At 47.4% G+C, this 20670-nt stretch overlaps 1 protein-coding gene across 1 annotated transcript in view; it reads right to left on the bottom strand.

Moving 5' to 3' along the window:
* The window catches only part of KIF19 (kinesin family member 19), a 93394-nt gene that overhangs the window by 47335 nt on the left and 25389 nt on the right, over nucleotides 1-20670 (bottom strand). The window contains exons 3-5 of the mRNA XM_030208549.1: nucleotides 15204-15314; nucleotides 5570-5657; nucleotides 2843-2979 (exon numbers count right to left, since the gene is read on the bottom strand). Coding sequence (XP_030064409.1) covers nucleotides 2843-2979; nucleotides 5570-5657; nucleotides 15204-15314 — 336 coding nt within the window. The remainder of the gene's footprint in view (nucleotides 1-2842; nucleotides 2980-5569; nucleotides 5658-15203; nucleotides 15315-20670) is intronic.

The raw sequence follows: 20670 nt of genomic DNA, 5'->3' as shown, positions 1-20670 counted from the left end.
AGGTTTTGTGCTTTGTGCGTTTATCTTTTTAGGCCATTTTCAGGGGGAAAAAAAAAACCCATACATGTTAAAAACATATAAAATCAAGCCATTGGGATGTAGGAGGGGCTCAGCATTTTTAGCCCCCCCCCCCAAAAAAAACCCCCACTGCTCAGTGTGAGGTGGCGGCTAAGAAAGCAAGTTGCACTATATAGAATGCAGGGGAGTGTGGAGGAGTGGCCAGAGCACTGGTCTTGCAATCCAGAGGTGGCCGGTTCAAATTCCACTGCTGCTCCTTGTGATCTTGGGCAAGTCACTTAACCCTCCATTGCCTCAGGTACAAACTTAGGTTGTGAGCCCTCCTGGGACAGAGAAATATCCAGTGTACCTGAATGTAACTCACCTTGAGCTACTACTGAAAAAGGTGTGAGCAAATCTAAACTCTTTCCTGACAGTTTGTAATGTGCACACATATGTATTGGTTTGCACGTGTCTGCATCATTGGGAAAGAGTGCACACTATCCTCTAATTGTATATTGTCCAACATGGGGTGGGGGGGGGGGGGAGATTTCTAGGAATGGCACTGGATTGGTGCTAGAAAATGTCAGTGGCTTCTCTAGAATAGCGCGTGGTGATGGACTTGTGCCTGCACTATTAACATTCACACTTTATGAAAAGTGTGCACTATATGTAAATGAGCCTGCACTATTAACATTCACACTTTATGAAAAGTGCACACTCTATGCAAATGAGCCTACACTATTAACAACATTCGTTTCAAAACCAAAAGGAAAAAATTGAGCTGCTCTCCCAACTCCCCAACTCCTCTGACTGGAGGATAGTGCACAGGAGATGGGGAGAACGGACAGACCTTGCATTCAGTGCTGGCTATAATTCCCCTCCACCCCCACCCTCACACACACTTACTGTTCTTTCTATCAGAGGTTGTCAAGCCAGGACAAAATCTGCCTTGGGACCACTGAATCAGAACATCTGGTCCCTAGGCATGGCACTAGTTTGCCTATGCCTTAATCCTGCCCTGAACACACAAGCAAACACACAAACGCAAACACTCACACACTCTTACACTGTCTTCAGAGAAGCTACACATTTCTGAGTGGGAATCTGAGCGCTGTTAGAGATAATTGCAAGGAGCAGGGTGATTGGGTGATTGGACGACTGGGGCTTTGAACTGACCACTGTACTTTAAGTTGTGCTTCTGGCACTGCGGTCCATACCCAGACCTGCGTGAAAAGTACAGCCGCACAAGGTGCAAGGAAGACAGGAGCACCGAAATTGCTTCCTGTGTATTGTCTTGTCTTCTTGGCTGTGGTGCAGTGGACAGGCCACTAGGGGGCGTAGGTACAGAGGGGGTGATTTGTGCTCGGCACTGATCTGTAGGGAGGGAGGTGGTCAGAGAATGCACCCCAAGCACTAAAACAGCTCATTCTGGCACTGCTGAGAGTCTGTTTTATCAAAGCACATAGGCAGCTATACTGTTCTGATAAAACAGAGATAAAATAGGAACTGTTACATAAGTACATAAGTATTGCCATACTGGGAAAGACCAAAGGTCCATCGAGCCCAGCATCCTGTTTCCAACAGTGGCCAATCCAGGTCATAAATACCCGGGAAGATCCCAAAAACGTACAAAACATTTTATACTGCTTATCCCAGAAATAGTGGATTTTCCCCAAGTTCATTTAATAACGGTCTATGGACTTTTCCTTTAGGAATCCGTCCAAACCTTTTTTAAACTCCGCTAAGCTAACCGCCTTTACCACATTCTCTGGCAACAAATTCCAGAGCTTAATTACACGTTGAGTGAAGAAACATTTTCTCCGATTCGTTATAAATTTACTACATTGTAGCTTCATTGCATGCCCCCTAGTCCTAGTATTTTTGGAAAGCATGAACAGATGCTTCACATCTACCTGTTCAACTCCACTCATTATTTTATAGACCTCTATCATATCTCCCCTCAGCCGCCTTCGCTTTAGCCTTTCCTCATAGGGAAGTCGTCCCATCCCCTTTATCATTTTCGTCGCCCTTCTCTGCACCTTTTCCAATTCCACTATATCTTTTTTGAGATGCAGCGTCCAGAATTGAATACAATATTCGAGGTGCAGTCGCACCATGGAGCGATACAAAGGCATTATAACGTCCTCATTTTTGTTTTCCATTCCTTTCCTAATAATGCCTAACATTCTATTTGCTTTCCACATAAGTTCTCTGTTATAAAATTATTGCCACGTACAGAGACAAATATAGGACCTGATGTAGAAAATGGCGCCCAAACTTGGGTGCCGAAAAAAGTCAGCACCCACTCGCCCTTTAGAGAACAGGGCAGAGCACCAATTCCCATACCCAATTTGGGCATGCATCCATGGCATTCTATAACCCCGCACAATTTTCCGGAATGCCCTTGACTCGCCCATGCCCCTCCCATGCCATAAGATTGGAGTGCTCAGTCATAGAACAGTGCATAGCAAGATATGCGCAAATCCAAATTGGTATCAATTAACATCAATAATTGATTCTTAGCACCCTTTGATTGATGTTAATTGGCTCATTACCCACTTTGGTTGCAATCATATCTCACGATAGTGCCCGAATTTGAACACCCTTCATGGAATCCCCTTGAATATGCCCTATCCATGGAGAGACAGCTCAAAGATGTCACCTGTTCCAGAGTTTCTGAGCTCGGAACACACAGATCAACAAACACACAACTATCACGCAGAGATGTTGCTTAAAGACTGCACAACACACTCCACAACCCGCACAGCAAGTACACTGACATTCAGATACACACCACCTAGCCCCCCCCCCTCCTTCTGGGGAGAAACAGAGCAGCACCCACCTCAAGATAAGACATGGAAACCTTATACTCCATGTCATCACTGGTCTCCTCAATGGCTCTGAAGAGATCGTTGAGGGTGCGCACGTAGATTCCAGGCTCGTAATCTGTCCCCAACATGGTGTACGTCTTCCCACAGCCTACGGATTCAGCAAGAAGCAGAGTGACAGTAGGGTACATTGCACGGACATAGTACAGTGCACAACATGTGATAACACTATGTAAGAAAGGAAGAACCAAGAGACGGGAAGGACTGAAGGGATGGAAGGAGAAGTTCATAGAAGCCAACTTTTCACAAGGACTGAAGGGGGTAAGTGATGCAATTTCTCCTCTCTGGACCCAGTAAAGGAGTTTGCTCAATATTGGAGGTACTCAAGTACCCACTGCACCCCATAGGCAGCACTTATGAAGGGGCTCCAATGACGAGGGAGGAGAAGATATGGGGAAGGGACAAAGCAGGGTGGGATACAGATTGGGGAAGCAGTCTAACAAGGGGATGATCAGAAGCAAACGCCGGTGCTAGAGGCTGTTAGTGCCATACTAGCACCGGCGTTTGCAACCGCTCCATGATCAGAGCCCTCGAGCGCGTAAAACAACGCGCTTGAGGGTTCTGAATGCAACTAGCATGCAAATGCATGCTAACCAGGGCTAAACATATTCATCCCCAATGATCAGCGGCCAGCGTGCCAAAGATTGGGTCACTGGCTGCGGCAAACCTTACGCCAGCTCCAAGCTGGCTTTAGGATTTGAGGATCATTGGGGAGGAATGGTGAGCTCTGTCCAGCAGGCCCCCCCACCCCAGGTTCAGGGAGGGCTGGAGATCCGGACCTTCAGCCTCCATTGCTCGGGGCAGGGGTTGTCAGGGCCTGGTGGTCCCATGGACCTCCAGCCCCTGCGTTTGACAGGTTTGGGCTTTTGACAGCCCAGACCTGTCAAACAAGTGCGGGAGGATTGTGCTGAGTGCATGCTCAGGCACAATTCTCCCGCACTTCTACCCCATGATCAGAGATAATTGCGCTGCTTAAATTTGTATGCATTATCTCTGATCATTGGTGCGGTAAAGCCCCGTGCTGTTTGGAACAGCATGGGGCTTTTGATCATCTCTCTTCCCCCTCCCCACAGGTCCGGCACTACCCCCTCACCAGTCTCACTCCCTCACGGTTCTGTAAAGTTTACATTATTCGCCAGTGGCAGCAGCAGCAGCGGCATGACAGGCTGCCTTTGGCCAACCCCTGCCGCATCCTGCCTCCTCTGATGCAATTTCCTGTGGGCAGGATGCAGCAGAGGGAAGACCCAGGGGCTGACCGAAGGCAGCATGTCATGTTGCTGCTACCGGCAATTGATATAAACTTTATAAGACCGTGGGGAAGCAATGCTGGGCCCGCAGGGAGGGGGTAAAGAGAGATTGGATCGGGGGAGGGTGGTAGAGATGCCAAACCTGCAAGGGGGTGGGAGGAAGGAGGTGACGCTTGAAGTGACGCGATTGGGGGAGGGGTGCTACCAAAGCACCACTATTCCTTGAGCCGGCCTTGTGTATAACTGGTATAAATGCATTGCCATGATAGAGTAAAAGGGGTTGGGCAAGGGCATTTGGGGGATAAAATCTGAGCTCATCCTTTTGTATGTCCTCGAGTGGCTGATCCCAGCTAGTGCTCTTTGTCATTCAGTAAAGATCTTTACAAGCTCTTCTCTGACGTATTCCAAACATCTTGGAAACATTTCTATAAATTGGTGTCTCCATTTAGGCTCACTAATGGCGAACACTTGGCGCCAGTTCCAGAATGGCATCTCTGCACCAAGAGGTTGTAATGAAATGCTAGCATAAGTCGGCATGGACGCACCTTTCTTCACCATGTCAGTGGCAGGTGATAATGTTCTGCCTACATACTTCAAGCGATGTGCATAACCGGGAGTATTCTATAAGCTACGCATGCTGCTTGAAGACACAACCCATGGCTCACCCATGCTCTAGTGAGAATCCGCTGGGGTGGAGGAACACCGAGATCCCACGAAGAAACAATAGCAAAAACAAGGAAGTGGGAAATAGACCAGGTTAACCAGAGACAAATGAGGAAGCTTTAGTAGATTGTGGACATTTTATTGGTGAAGACTCGACACAGTACCGTGTTTCGACTGGTGCCCTGCATCAGGAGTCTTTTAAAAAAAACAACCTTTGTTCAAAATACGTGGATTAAAAATTGAACTGTTTGAAGCTGAATCCACGTATTTTCAACTTAAAGGTCTTTTTAAAGACTCCTGATGCAGGACACCAGCCGAAACACGGTACTGTGTCGAGTTTTCACCAATAAATTGTCCACAATGTACTGAAGCTTCCTCGTTTGTCTCTGGGTCTATTTCCCACTTCCTTGTTTTCACCCATGCTCTGTCCAAGTATTTGCCCCCTGAAATGAGGTGCCATAACACTAGGGCTTATTAGAATGTGATTCCCAATTATTGGTGCCAATTGATCAAATTACCTTCCTTATAAATATGCTCATTTCCCTAGATATGGCCGCCTAGGTCTAGGGAAATGAGCTACAGGCTGCCACCTCGGCAGATTCCCAGGTATCTGGGAATTAACACAGCTAATGTAAAAGGCAAGTATGACATCTAACGCATTCAGCTGGAGGGCCTTCAAGTTAGAGATGCAGGTACTGGGCTCCTTCCTGCTCCCTGAAGAGGCCATACGCGAATAAAGAGCTTATCCAAGATGGGCGATACTTCACTCACCTGTGGGTCCGTAGGCAAAGACAGTAGCGTTGTAGCCGGAAATGACTCCTTCGATCAAACCCTTGGTTGTGAAACGATAAACCACATCCTACAAGCCAAAGGACAGCGTGAATTACTTTCATTCCCTGTGCATTTTAGATTCACTTTCCTTTTGAAAAGGGAACACAGAAAATGACGGCATTCAGATAAAGGCCGAATGGCCTGTCCAGTCTGCCCAGTCAGTTCCGTGCAGGTTATTCTCCATGCCAGAACCCGCAGAGGTTTACACTGCTTCTTCCATGAAAATAACGGGGTCCGTATTCAGCCACCAGAGCAGAGTATTTTCCTGACCACTTCTGGCATAATGCCTGGAAATGCAATACTGGGCTATGTCTGGCCTTCAACACTGAATTTCCGAGTTTACACAGCCAACAAAAACATAGTCGGTTAAGTGTGAATTTCAGCTCTTAAGTGGCTATGGGGAACCGCATCAAGATAGGACTGACTTTTACGTGGTCCTGTTGATGTGGTTAACCTGGTCAGTTAAATGCTTAATATCAGCACTTAACTGACCAAGTGCTGACAGTGCCCTAGAATGCCCCCAAAATAGCTGGTTTTGAGTTCAGCGCTAACTGGGCATATTCAGTGTCAGTAGCTGGTTAAGAACTGCTGAAAATTTAGGCAATTTAACCGACCAGGAACAGTTTCTGACTGGTTAAACTGGTTTGAGTATCATCCCGAATACATTTACTGTAAAATATTCAAAACTATCAGGCTTATTTTCGAAAGAGAAGGACGCCCATCTTTCGACACACATTGGAAGATGGACGTCCTTCTCACAGGGTCGCCCAAATTGGCATAATCGAAAGCCGATTTTGGGCGTCCCCAACTGCTTTCCGTTGCGGGGACGACCAAAGTTCACGGTGGGCGTATCAGAGGCGTAGCGAAAGCAGGACTTGGGCGTGCCTAACACATGGGTGTCCTCGACCCATAATGGAAAAAAAAGGGTGTCCCCAACAAGCACTTGGATGACTTTACCTGGTCCTGTTTTTCTTACGACCAAGCCACAAAAAAGTGCCCGAACTGATCAGATGACCACCAGAGAGAATCGGGGATCACCTCCTCTTACTCCCCCAGTGGTCACTAACCCCCTCCCACCCTCAAAAAAACATCTTTAAAAATCTTTTGTGCCATCCTCTATGCCAGCTTCAAAGTCATACTCAGGTCCCTGGAGCACTTTTAGTGGGTGCAGTGCACTTCAGGCAGGCGGACCCAGGCCCATCCCCACCCCTACCTGTTACCCTTGTAGTGGTAAATGTGAGCCCTCCAAAACCCACCAGAAACCCACTGTACCCATATCTAGGTGCCCCCCCCCCCTCTGAAATGAGAGGGAATAAGATGAAGTTAAGAGGTTATAGGCTCAGGAGTAATCTAAAGAAATAACTTTTTTATGGAAAGGGTGGTGGATGCATGGAATAGCCTCCCAGTGGGGGGAGGGGGGGTGAAGACAAGGACTGTGAATTTAAGAAAGTGTGGGACAGGCCCAGCTGTCAAAACAAAAAAACCCCCCACAAACACGTGTGTTTCGGGAGGGGGCAAAGGCGCTCGTCATGAGCGTCCTGTATGGACGCCTTGCCCCCCCCCCCCGCTGCTCCCCGCTCCCCCCCCCCCCCCCCCCCGCACAAAAAAACTCCAATTTTAGCAGCCCCAGTCCCGGGCCAGCCCTCCTCCCTTCCGTGTATTCTCCCACATTAGCTCCGCCTCCTGCCATGCTCCGGTCCCGTGCCCCACCCCCGCCGCCCCCCCCTTTGGTCGTGGCTGCCACTCCCCCCTCCAATGACCCCCCCTTTGCCTTACCGGCCCGTGCAGTACCTCTCACCTCTGCTGCATGGGCAAGAACAGCTGATCGACGATTCAGAAGGCCTCCTCAGACGTCCCTTCTTTCTTCCTGAGCCTGCCCTCCTCTGACGTAGTTTACCTACGTCAGAGGAGGGCGGGCCCAAGAAGAAAGAAGGGAAGTCTGAGGAGGTCTTCTGAATCGCCAATCAGCTGTTCTTGCCCGTGCAGCAGAGGTGACAGGTGCTGCACGGGCCGGTAAGGCAAAGGGGGGGGGGTCGTTGGAGGGGGAGCGGCGGGGGTGGGGCACGGGACCGGAGCATGGCAGGAGGCGGAGCTAGTGTGGGAGAATACACAGGAAGGGAGGAGGGCCGGCCCGGGGCTGCTAAAATTGGAGATTTTTCGTGCGGGGGGGGGGGGGGGCAAGGCGTCCATACAGGACGCTCATGACGCGCGCCCTTGCCCCCTCCCGATCCTTTTTTTTTTTTTTGGTGCTGAGGGAGAGGGGAGCAGCGGCGACCTGGGGCGTCAATAAAGGACGCCCCTGACGCGTTTTCGCCCCCCCCCAGTTATTTTTTTTAATGGATTTTGTAAACTTCTAGCAGACAAACAGCTCTAACGAGAGGTACAAACTCTCGTTAGATTTCACGGTGTTTTCCTGCGTTAAATGAATCGGAAAAGGTTAGTGCATGTCATTTCAATGGGATTTGTAGAAGAATTGCTCATCTGCACTCAGTTTTCGTTAGCTGCTACTGTCGTCGGAAAATAGGCTTTAGTGCATGGAAAGGATAGGAAATTCTTCCTTTAAGGATGAAAAGCTCATTTAACGATGAAAAGCGTTTAGTGCATCTGGGCCCCAGTTGCTTTGTTGTGTGAAATACCTCTCCCCCTCTCTTTCATTTTTCTATCTGTCTGTCCCTCTGTCTGTCACAGGAGCTGTCCATGCAATGGTGCTGAACAGCAGAGACTTGCAGTTCAATTTCCCCAGGGGTCTTATTTGTGGTTCTAGTTTTTCCTATCCCCACCCTTTTGTCTGAGATAGAGGCACATAAAGGAGAAGGAAGTATTTTACCTAATTTGTTTTCACCGGAAAAATAAACTACAGCAAGCATCATCGAAACCATTTATAGCATCCCAGTCCTAAGTAAACATTCTGTAGGATTTTAACAGTGATGCCTGAGGACTGTGGATGTCCCTAGACACAGAAATGTAGCCAGGTTATGATGTCAGGGAGAGCACAGATGCCATTTCATTCAAAATCTGTTTGGGGAACAGCTGTTCCCCTTGCCTCCTCCTCCCCCCCCCCCCCCCCCCCAGCTACACTTCTGCTTGGTCATTCTCAAGACACTTGGAGGTATGGTGAGGAATTTGATATTACTACTCAGAAGGACAGCATATTTTGACCTTACCTATTATCCATTGACCCCACTCTTATCCCTCATCCAGGTGTGGTAACGCCTTGCACGATGCTCACATCACTTAAATGACAGCAGGAACTAGCATGCCTGATAAAGAGGGGCTATTGATTACAGCATTGTGGATACTGTGGTTAACTGAGTTCCCTCAATATATGACAAACATTTGTTGAACTTTCTGTCCTACACTTCAACCTCGTCCCACTTCTCAGCTGCCACAGGTCTCGGAGACTGACGTGGTAAGATGGGAGGCAAAGCTGATACTGGGTATTCAGAACCATGTAGTGGACCCAGGGAGCTACGTGATTAGAAGAGAACTCTTATTCTGCAGGCATAATCACAAAATATTTGCCAAGTGAACTATTCCAAAAATAAAATAAGCTTCAAGGGGTCTGCTGGACTCCGAGGCAAAAAGGAGAGGCAGATCAGAAAGCCCTGATGTGATCATGAGGAGGAACAGACCAGAAACAGAGACATCCTGATCAGTGATTCCATGGAATGGGTGAGAAACGAGGGAACGGGGTTGCAGACAGGGAAGGAGAAAAATGAATAGATGCATACTGCAAAAAGAAAAAAAAATGCAAGGAAAAGTCATGAATGTTATTTCCTATGTGAATCCCCAGACCTGAATATGTGAGACGCAGAATATGCAAAACCAGCATCAGATAGACATGACACACTGGAAGCCATTACTGCATGGAACTTATGCAAATGCAGGGCTGAAATTTCACTCCCAGTTCAGCGGCAGAAGGGCATGCGGAGAGCAGTAATGGATCCTTGAAAGGAGGTTTATATTAGAAAGGCTTTGGCTACCTCATCTTCTCACATTCATCAGTAATTAATCTCAGCTGTCAGCCCAGAGTGAAAGAAGGGACCTGTGGCCAATCCCACTGCTCGGCTTACAAACATCTTTAGTGCAAAGGGAGAGTTTAGTCTATTTCAGGAAGCAGGTGAAAGCCTGGCTCTTCTCCCAAGCCTTTAATACATGTGGTGACTGACTATAAACGCACTCCGCACCCGAATTAGCTTGTTGCGCATCCTGTAACTAAGACCAGCTCCTCATAGCTTATTCAATTGTACATAAAATTTGCCTTCAGTTTAGCCATCCATCGATTTAGCCCAATGACTTCATATTATCCACCTTGTGGCATCGCGAGGGCAGCTGAGACCCGGGGCGGGTCGCCACTGTGCACCCCCCCCCCCCCGGATGCAGCGCGGCGCACCCTCCCCCCTCCGGAGCGCAACCCCCCCCCCCCAAGAACATACTTGGAAGGTGGTGAGGGGCGGGCGGGAGAGCCAATCCACCGAGTGCATGCCGCTGGGGGGTGTCGGCGCCTCGCTGGTTCCCTGCTCTCTCTGCCCCGGAACAGGAAGTAACCTGTTCCGGGGCAGAGAGAGCAAGGAACCAGCGAGGCGCCGACACCCCCCAGCGGCGTGCACCCGGGGCGGACCACCCCACCGCCCCCCCTTTCTACGCCACTGTATATATCTAATTGACACTTGCTCCCTTGGCTACGTATTAAGATGTTTTATTGTGCGAATAACATTAGAATCGCATCTATATTATTTGAACGTTTCGTTTGTATTGTGCTGACATTGCAAATATATCTATGTAATTCAAATGTTCTAGTGTGTGTCTGTTAGGTGTTTCATTGGTATTATGCTGACATCATATCATATCTATGTTACATGAATGTTTTTCCATGCTGCCCATTATCGTATCATTCGTATTCTGCTGATATCTAATATAATAAAACGCACCGTGAACGTTCTAATGAGGACAACGTTCTATGAAGCCATCTGACGTCACTCCCAGGCTGAGGCTGAAGGGTTCGTGGATTCGTGGTGTGAAGCCTCCCTTCAAGCCAGCCAGCCAGCCGTCTCTGCCCCGCCCTCGCGACAAAACAAACAAATCCGGAAGCGAAACGTCAGGGAAGGAGGCGGCGCTCCCGACGTCTAGCCTTCGCTTCGCTGTGTTCCGCCTTCAAAATAAGGCGGAACACAGCGAAGGGAAAGCTAGACGTCGGGAGCGCCGCCTCCTTCCCTGACGCTTCGCTGCCGGAAACGCCACGGAGGTAAATTGAAAAAGAAGAAAAAAAAACCCAAAACGATGCATGGATGCGAAGGGGGGGGGGGGGAGGAGAAGAGGGCGGGCCAGGCTGGGACATGGGATAGAGAGGAGCATGGATGCAAGGGGGGGGGGGTCATGGAAGGGAGAGAGGGGACTTGCTGGAAATGGATGAATGGAGGGGGCAGGGGACAGAGGAGAATGGATGGGCATGGATTGGGAGGGCAGGACTCAGGGAGAGGGGAAATGCTGGATAGGGATGAATGGAGGGAACAGATGGGCATGGATGGATATGGATTGCAGGGCAGGCCTCAGGGAGAGAGGGCAATTGCTGGATAGGGATGAATGGAGGGGCCAGGTGACAAAGGAGCATGGATGGGCATGGATTGGAAGGGCAGGACTCAGGGAGAGGGGAAATGCTGGATAGGGATGAATGGAGGGAACAGATGGGCATGGATGGATATGGATTGCAGGGCAGGCCTCAGGCAGAGAGGGGAAATGCTGGATAGGGATGAATGGAGGGGGCAGTGCCCATGGAGAGAGGGGAATTGCTGGAAATGGATGAATGGAGGGGGCAGGGGACAGAGGAGCATGGATGGCCATGGATTGGGAGGGCAGGACTCAGGGAGAGAGGGAAATTGCTGGCTAGGGATGAATAGAGGGGACAGATGGGCATGGATGGATATGGATTGCAGGGCAGGCCTCAGGGAGAGAGGGCAATTGCTGGATAGGGATGAATGGAGGGGCCAGGTGACAAAGGAGCATGGATGGGCATGGATTGGAAGGGCAGGACTCAGGGAGAGGGGAAATGCTGGATAGGGATGAATGGAGGGAACAGATGGGCATGGATGGATATGGATTGCAGGGCAGGCCTCAGGCAGAGAGGGAAAATGCTGGATAGGGATGAATGGAGGGGGCAGGTGACAGAGAAACATGGATGGCCATGGATTGGGAGGGCAGGGCTCAGGGAGAGAGGGGAATTGCTGGAAAGGGATGAATGGAGGGGGCAGGGGACAGAGGAGCATGGATGGGCATTGATTGGGAGGGCAGGGCTCAGGGAGAGAGGGGAATTGCTGGAAAAGGATGAATGGAGGGGCCAGGGGACAGATGGCCATGGATTGGGAGGGCACGGCTCACACTCTCTCTCTGATATACAATGTCTTTCTGACTCTCACTCTCACACACTCTGTCTCACACTGTATCACATTCACTCTCTATGTGCCACACAGTCACTCACACACTCGCTTGGTCTCATACACTCAAACAGAGAATCTGTGTCTCACACACACTCTCTCTCTCGCCCACACACACACACTCTCTCTCACACTGTGTCTCACATACACACTTGCACACACTCTCATTCTCACACACACACTCTCTCACAAACACACTCACACCCAGACTCACTCTCTCTCTCACACACTCACACTTTCACTCTGACTCTCAAACAGTCACTCTCACATACACTCTCCCAAACATACACACTCCGAGGAAAACCTTGCTAGCGCCCGTTTCATTTGTGTCAGAAACGGGCCTTTTTTACTAGTGTATCATATTTCTGTTATATGATTGCTCTATAGTGCTGTTAAATGTTTCTATTTCTGATACTGTATCATGTTAGTCCTGTTACTATGTTTCAATTTGTCAATTCCAAGTTTCATTGTATTTATTCTTATTTTCAGTTATTTTACTACTGTTATGCTGTTAAGTGTTATGTTTAAACTGCTGTACACCACCTTTGGTGAATCACTTCATAAAGATGGTTAATAAATAAATCCCAATAAATAAGTAAAACATTATAGAGGTCCCTCCTGTGCCATTCACAGATGCCACTGACATTGTAACCTGGAATGATTCTTTTTACGGCCTTTTAGCCGAGTCCCCCATGGGCACAGTTTGGGCGTTCTGCTGTCTGCAGCCTCAGATCTGATTCTTCACAACAACCAGAGGAACGTCCCAGAGGCAAGATGTTCCTGGAAATGCTAATTAATGTACTACTGGAGTACAAGCATTGGGGAATAATGGCATCTCCCAGGGCTCAGCAGACTTTGCCTCTTGTCTGCAGGAGAGCCTTGACTTTAAGAGAATGAATGGCACAGGAACAAAGAGATTTACGATTCCATAAATGGGCAGATGATCCTCAAACTCACATCCCTACTGGTCTGGCACAAAAACCCAGACATATATAGAAAGCCATCCTTCCTGAATCGCTTAACCCAGTGCCCGGAAACCACGACCACACCAGGGCTCCTTCCAGAATGATTGGGATGACCTCAATGGACCTGGAGAGCAGAAGATCTGACCTGGAATGAAACTCAGGCACCTGGCTGACCCCTACAGGGGCAATCATTGGAAAAATACCAATAGTACTTAGCCCTGGTCCCTCTTTCCTAGAGATCATCACCTCAATGTTAATAGAAGACAACAATTATTTACAGTTTGCTCCAGAGGTTAGAGAATTGATCTCAGAGTTCTGATTCTGACTTGGTTATTGGCATGCGATACAATACAATGAAATACTTCTATTTCACTGCAAGCCAAAAGGCTCTGCATGGATAACAATAAAAAGAATGCCAGCCATTTACAGCCTCTTACAACACAAAATTCAATTAACACTTAATTAAAAAACCTATGAAAAAAAATGCCTTCATTCGTTTTATAAACTTTAAATAACACGTCTCTGAACTAATGGAAAAAGGAAGTGCAATCCAACATTTGGCAGCTTGAAATGCAAATGATGGGATGGCATGTAAAGTGAATTGCGACCTCAATGCAACATATTTTCTTTTCTGCTGCTCAATTAATGATGTTTTGTAATAACAACAAAGCGACACCATGTAAAAATGTCATCTGTGTGTGTGTGTGTGGGGGGGGGGGGGGGGGGGGGAGGGGGGAACAGACATTCCCACAGCCAGTGCCATGCCATCAGCAACAGGCTAAGCTGCTCCCAGGTTTACTCCAGTTAGAACATTGAGGGGTCGATATTCAAAGTGATTTAACCATACAGAAATGGCTCCTGGCTGGTTAATTCACTTGTTCGAGGCTATGCTGACCATTCATCGGCAATTAACCAGTTAGTGCCTCTGAACATCACCACAGACCATTAAACTCAAAGTCGACTATTTTGTGGACGGTCCAAGCGGCACTTATGTTAATTCTTGATATTCACAGCAAAAACAGTGACGGTGACTCAATAAATGATCAGACCAGTGGCATAGCTACGTGGAGCCAAAGGGACCTGGGCCCCCCCCCCCCAAAAAAAAATTTGCTCTGGGCCCCTGGTTTGGCTGGTGGGGGTCTCCAACCCCTGCTAGCTGAAGACGTTGTCCAGCGCTGGTCTCTGGTGCTGCCGCATTGCCTGCCCTGCTCTCTCTTCCCCTCACGTCGGGCACGCTCCTTTTAGTGCTGGACAAAGTCTTCAGCTGGTGGGTGTTGGGGACCCCCACTATCCTAGATGTACAGTGGCAGCAGTGGGTGTGGAGCAGGGTGGCAAGGCGGTGGAGGGGGCAGTGAGGCGGCGGAGGACAGGCGGAGAAGGGGGCGGCAGCAAGGCGATGGACCAAAACGTGCCCCCCTCCATCTTGGGCTCTGGCCTCCTCCCACCTTGAGGTCTGGCTACACCCCTGGATCAGACAATGTTCAAAATGACTAAAAATTTATTATTCAATCATTATTCAGTCTTTCATGATTCAGTATGAGAAGTGCTTGAAAGACTCTGAGGAGATTTTTTGGTTAAGTTTCAAGTTACAACTAGTTCTTTGGCAAGAAATGGCCGTACAAGTGATCAGTACTTTTTTTTTACTTATTTCCCATTCAATAGCGACCTCAACTTTGTTGTAAAGACTGCAAGTCATTTCACCGTGAAAACATCCTTTAGAAGACTCCTGAGGCAGGTCGGATAGGCCAAAACAGCCCGTGTCGAGTCACCTTCGCTGTTTTCAGTGTGTCTTTGTGACTTTGAGGGCTTCTGTTGCTCTGTATCTACGTCGGCCAAGTCTCGATATTCAGCATGTAACCGCCTAAGTTTAATGATCAAATCAGATCGGCATAAAAGTCAGTCCTATCTTTATGCAGTGTCACTTATGCGATTAAGAGATGAATATCGCATGTAAATGCATGTCAGATAGCCAGCTGTGTAAACCCGGATGTTCACTGTCAGTTTCCAGACGTGGCCCGGCACTGAATATCCAGGAATAACGCAGCTGACGGCTACAAAAAAACACTCACTGCCACCAGCTGAATATTGATCTCTTAGTTTCTGCCCGTCATAGAGACTCTGGCACTACACATCCATAGGTGTGTTCAGAGTAAAAGCAGGACTGTATCATTTCCTCACCTGGGTCGCTGTGTAATCAAAGGCTGCATCAAACATGAAGGATTTCTCCCGGGAACGGTTGGCTCGCAAAATGTCATCTGGATCTTCCATAGGGTCCATCAGAACCACCATCTGCAAAATCCAAAGTACTGAAGTAGACAATGTTTGCACCAGACACAAGAGATGGAAGTGAGAAATAGAATTTGCTCTGAAAAGGCAAAGAAAGAAAATGTAATGGCAAATGAGCAAAGTAACTTGTGCTCTGTGTATAAAAAACGAAAAAAAAACATCAAGGGTCCTGGGCATGATTTTGGACTCTTCGCAGACTGGTCCCCCAGATATCCCAGGAGAGCAATAGGGCATCCTAGGGGGCACTGCAGTGGACTTCAAATGAATGCTCCCAGGTACACCTTTCACCATTGCTCCCTTATCTTGTCTGTTGAGCCCTCCAAAACCCACCCAAAACCCACTAACCCCGACTGTACATCACTACAATAGCCCTTTGGATGAAGGCGGCACCTATATGTGGGTGCAGTAGGTTTTTAGTGAGTTTTGGAGGGCTCACAGTTTCCACCAGCGGTGTAAGAGGTAGGGGGAGGTATGGGCCTGGGTCCACCTGTCTACAGTGCACCACACCCACCACTAGATTACTCCATGGGCCTGCACGCTGTTCTAATGGACCTGGCTACAATATCTGAGGCTGTCATAGAGGCTGGTAAGTACTACTTTTATTCACATTTCATTTGGGAAATCTCTGATCCCCCTCCAGTGGTCATCTGGTCAGTTAGGGCACCTTTTCTGCCTTATTTGTTCTGAAAACAGGTCTAGACAAAAACATTGAAGTTTTCGCCCTAGACATTTTCGTTTTGATCCATTATGGCTGTAAAAACGTGCAAATCCTGCCTTCGAACCCCCCCCCCCCCCCAATATGCCCTCTTGTGATATGGATGCACCACAGACAAAATGCATAGATAGATATCTGCAAAATAGGTTTTGAAAATACCGATTTGCACGTTTTGGAAAGAAATCCATCCAAATGGTGCTTCATGACACTTTTTGGATGTTTTTCCCCTTTCAAAAATGAGCCCCTTAAATATTTTGAAAATTGACCCCTTTGATTTTAGATGTCTTATTCATATTAATTAATGCAAAAAAAAAATTTGCTTTCACAAACAATTTGAGTCTGCTTCAACAACTAAATGAATGACCAGTTCATTTCTGGGGCTACCATCTGCCACATGGCTCAGAGACAGAGCCTGCCTCCCATCTGCCTGCCAGTTCAGCAGTGTCCTTATCAGAAATCAGCCTGTCACAGATGAGCAGTTGGTGACGATAACCTGCCAGGTGCTGCACAGACCTGCGAGGGACATGTTATCTGGAGACTGCCTTGTATGCAATCAGCATTGCCATGGCAGTATCATATAATAGGAAGTATCAAGCGATCACAGCACCTGCCCCAGAGATTCAGTAAAAGTTTCTCCCTCTAAACATAAGTAGAGGAGTGTGGTAGCCGTGTTAGTCCACTCTTAAGGTTATCAATAGAAATCAAACAAAATAAAACATGGAAAAGAAAATAAGATGATACCTTTTTTATTGGACGTAACTTAATACATTTCTTGATTAGCTTTCGAAGGTTGCCCTTCTTCGTCAGATCGGAAATAAGCAAATGTGCTAGCTGACAGTGTATATAAGTGAAAACATTCAAGCATTACTATGACAGTCTGACAGGGTGGGAGGATGGGGGTGGGTAGGAGGTATGCATGGGGACATCAAAGCATATCATTGATATTCTAACAGGATGGGTGTGGATAGGTGAGGGGTGGGGTGATCAACAGAGAAATACAGCTTTATGGTTTATAATGGGCTAGGAACAGTGTAAAAAATGTAAGGAAGGATGCTATATTGGAGAAACAGGCCAGATGCTTAAGACAAGATTCAATTTACATAGACATCACATGAACAATACTGGTGCCAGTAGGGCTCCCACCCCTGTTGGTCAGCATTTTACAGGACCAGGACACTGTACCAGTGACTTCACAGTGAGAATCCTAAAAGGTAACTTTAAAACCATACAAGAACGTAAGACCTTTGAAGTCAGAATGATTGAATATTTTAACACCCAACAGAAAGGACTTAACAAGGATCTGGGGTTCCTAACCCATTATAAACCATAAAGCTGTATGTCTCTGTTGATCGCCCCATCCCTCACCTATCCACACCCATCCTGTTAGAATTTCAATGATATGCTTTGATGTCCCCATGCATACCTCCTACCCACCCCCATCCTCCCACCCTGTCAGACTGTCATAGTAATGCTTGAATGTTTTCACTTATATACACTGTCAGCTAGCACATTTGCTTATTTCCGATCTGACGAAGAAGGGCAACCTTCGAAAGCTAATCAAGGAATGTATTAAGTTATGTCCAATAAAAAAGGTATCATCTTATTTTCTTTCCCTCTAAACATGAGAGGAAAGAGCCTGTCCAGATGCAGCCCAGGCAGTGGAAATACAGGAGACTGGGCACTGTGGAACTTTAATGAATGTTTGTCAAATGCAAGATTACTGGTGTGAACTTGGCATGTCTGATCCTATTGGCCTGTCTCTTTCTTACCAGCAGATTACTCATAGACAGTCAGTAAAGGAGTGGCTCCAGGGGTGTTTTAGCTCTGTAAATTCAGACAAAGAACACATGTACCCTTGTGGCTGCTGATGCTATAAGCATCCCTCCCCATCACCCTCCCCTGCCTACACAGCTGTGCCGGCTTTTTTTTTTTTTTTTTAAGATCTTTGCTGAAGAGCTGATCACTTTGTAAATAGATACAATAAATAAATATAAATACGTGAATGGACACTCAGTTCTACATCTATGCGGATGATGTGCAGCTACTCATACTCATTGAGCCTGACTTACCCATAACCTTGAATAAACTGATTACCTGTCTAACATCAATTCAAGAATGGGCTAAATACAACAAGCTTTGCCTGAACCCAAGTAAAATCGAGCTTCTCTGGGTCCCTAACACAAGTGGATACATACCTGACATCAAAATCCCTTTTGGGAAGTGCAAACTTCCCGTCAAATCACAAGTCAAGAACCTTGGAATACAGCTAGATTCAACACTTACTCTGATTCCCCAAATCAAAGCAACCTTCAAGAGCTGCTTCTACTATTTGCGACAGCTACGCTGCCTCTCTCCTTACATTGAGAAGGCAAATCTTATCCCAGTTGTGCATGCCATGATAACATCAAGACTGGATTACTGTAATGCAGTCTACACTGGTCTGACTACAAAGGGTCTGCTCCAGCTCCAATTGATTCAGAATACTGCAGTAAGACTCATAGAAGGTTGCAAGCGACGTGACCACATCACACCATTTTTGCAAAAACTTCATTGGCTACCAGTACAATACAGGGCTAAATTTAAAACTCTATGTCCGATCTTCAAGGCCTTCAAAGAAAATGGCCCTGAGTACCTGAAGAATAGGATGATCCTTCACACACCGCCAACGACACTAAAGTCCTGTCAAGAACTATCAGTAACCACACCCTCTCCAAAAATAAATAAAGAAATTACACATTTTACTGGGGACTCAGATTTACTAGATAGGTTTGTAGGGTCTGTGCAGCAGATATTGAGATGCTGGTAAAAGATGCTGGAAACCTGGAAGGTATCATTTACTTCATGAGAATAACCCCCTTTGCTAGAACATTGTTATCTAACCCAAAGGTTGTTCTAATAACAGGAATCCATCAGGTCTGCATAGGGTAAAGCTTTGGATTTGATGCTCATGAAAGTCAAAAGGTCGGTCAGTCCTATGACATTACTACAGATGTTCTTGTTGGGTCAGTAGACATAGGAATGGTGATCTGTTCAGTACTTCCCAGTGGACAGCACCAACGTCAAGCATCAATCAGTTTTTCAGCACCTCTTGTTGGACAGTTCTTGTAGAGCCACTGGACTATGGTCTTTGAACACTTTGTTCCAGCAGAGAGGTTCCTCAAGGTCTTTCCTCTTAACATAAGCAGACCTCTTGTGCCTGCCAAAAACTTCATTGATGACACAAATAAGAACATGACTCGTGTATTCACAAAATGGCAATAACTTGGTCCAGCTTTATTTAAATTCAACTTTAAAAGAGTATACCCAAACCAACCAGCAACTTTCAAGCTTAAACCTGTCAATCCCAGTCCACCGCCATCAGCAAAACTGATAATTCATCAAGCAGCAAACCAGAGCTCCCCTTCTGCGCAGCAAGGGGGCTCAACCTTAAGTGTAGCAGTTCTAGCTTATATCTCAGGCTTGGGTACACCCACCACAAACTGCGACATTATGTCTGGATGCTTTATCCTGTGATTAGGGAGGGAGGGATGTTTGAAATGGCATTTGAGATTTCCTTGGGGGGGGGGTTTAAACCCTGCTTCCAACTCCTCCTCCCACCATGGGAGGTGCCGGTGCATGGCGGGAAAATTCCCCTGCCACTCAGCAACCCCAGCAGCTTACCATGCACAGGCTCATCGGGGGCATGGTGGATCCATGCACCCAAGGGGCACTGCACCTTGTTTTTATATGGTTACTGTCATTAGAGATCCTGCTGTCTATCTCATATCACCCTCCAAGCTCTTCGGTTAATTATAGCTCTGCAACAGAAAACTAAGAAGTGCCCCTAGCAGGAGAACGTCTCTTCTGGTTTCAAAAAAGGATCACTTAACATGGTCCTGACCTCTCTGTCACCTCCTCCATCCCACCAGGAACACAGTGAGGCAGAGAAGAAGCTGTTGTACGGTGCAAAATGCTTCTTTTCAACATTCACCCTGAACCTGATGCACCCAGGCAAGCCAGCAAAAGTACCTTCATGGTGGGAAACGAAGCAGGTTGAATCCTTTTTGCCACTCACTTCTGTCTGCAGTAAAGACAATTTGGTATGAGCAGGGCTGGACCAACCAGGCAGTGGTCTAGGGCAGCAGCTTCAGAGGGGGGGGGGGGCGTTAAAGCAGAACAACAGATCCTGACAATCACCCCCTAGTGGTTAGCCTAGTGGCTAGTGCAGTGGACTTTGATCCTGGGGAACTGAGTTCGATTCCCACTGCAGCTCCTTGTGACTCTGGGCAATTCACTTAACCCTCCATTGCCCCAGGTACAAAATAAGTACCTGAATATATGTAAACCGCTTTGAATGTAGTTGCAAAAACCTCAGAAAGGCGGTATATCAAGTCCCATTTCCCTTTCCCTATTTGAGATTCTACATGGAATGTTGCTATTCCACTAGCAACATTCCATGTAGAAGCCTGCCTTTGCAGATCAGCAACACGGCCACGCAGGCTTCTGTTTCTGCGAGTCTGACGTCCTGCACGTACGTGCAGGACGTCAGACTCACAGAAACAGAAGCCTGTGTGGCCGCGTTGCTGATCTGCAAGGGCAGGCTTCTACATGGAATGTTGCTAGTGGAGGAGTAGCCTAGTGGTTAGTGCAGCAGACTCTGATTCT

The sequence above is a fragment of the Microcaecilia unicolor genome, chromosome 6 (genome assembly GCF_901765095.1).
Source record: "Microcaecilia unicolor chromosome 6, aMicUni1.1, whole genome shotgun sequence".
In the NCBI taxonomy this organism is placed as follows: domain Eukaryota; kingdom Metazoa; phylum Chordata; class Amphibia; order Gymnophiona; family Siphonopidae; genus Microcaecilia; species Microcaecilia unicolor.
Note: the sequence above shows the minus strand (reverse complement) of the source record. Positions and strands in the feature narration are given on the sequence as shown.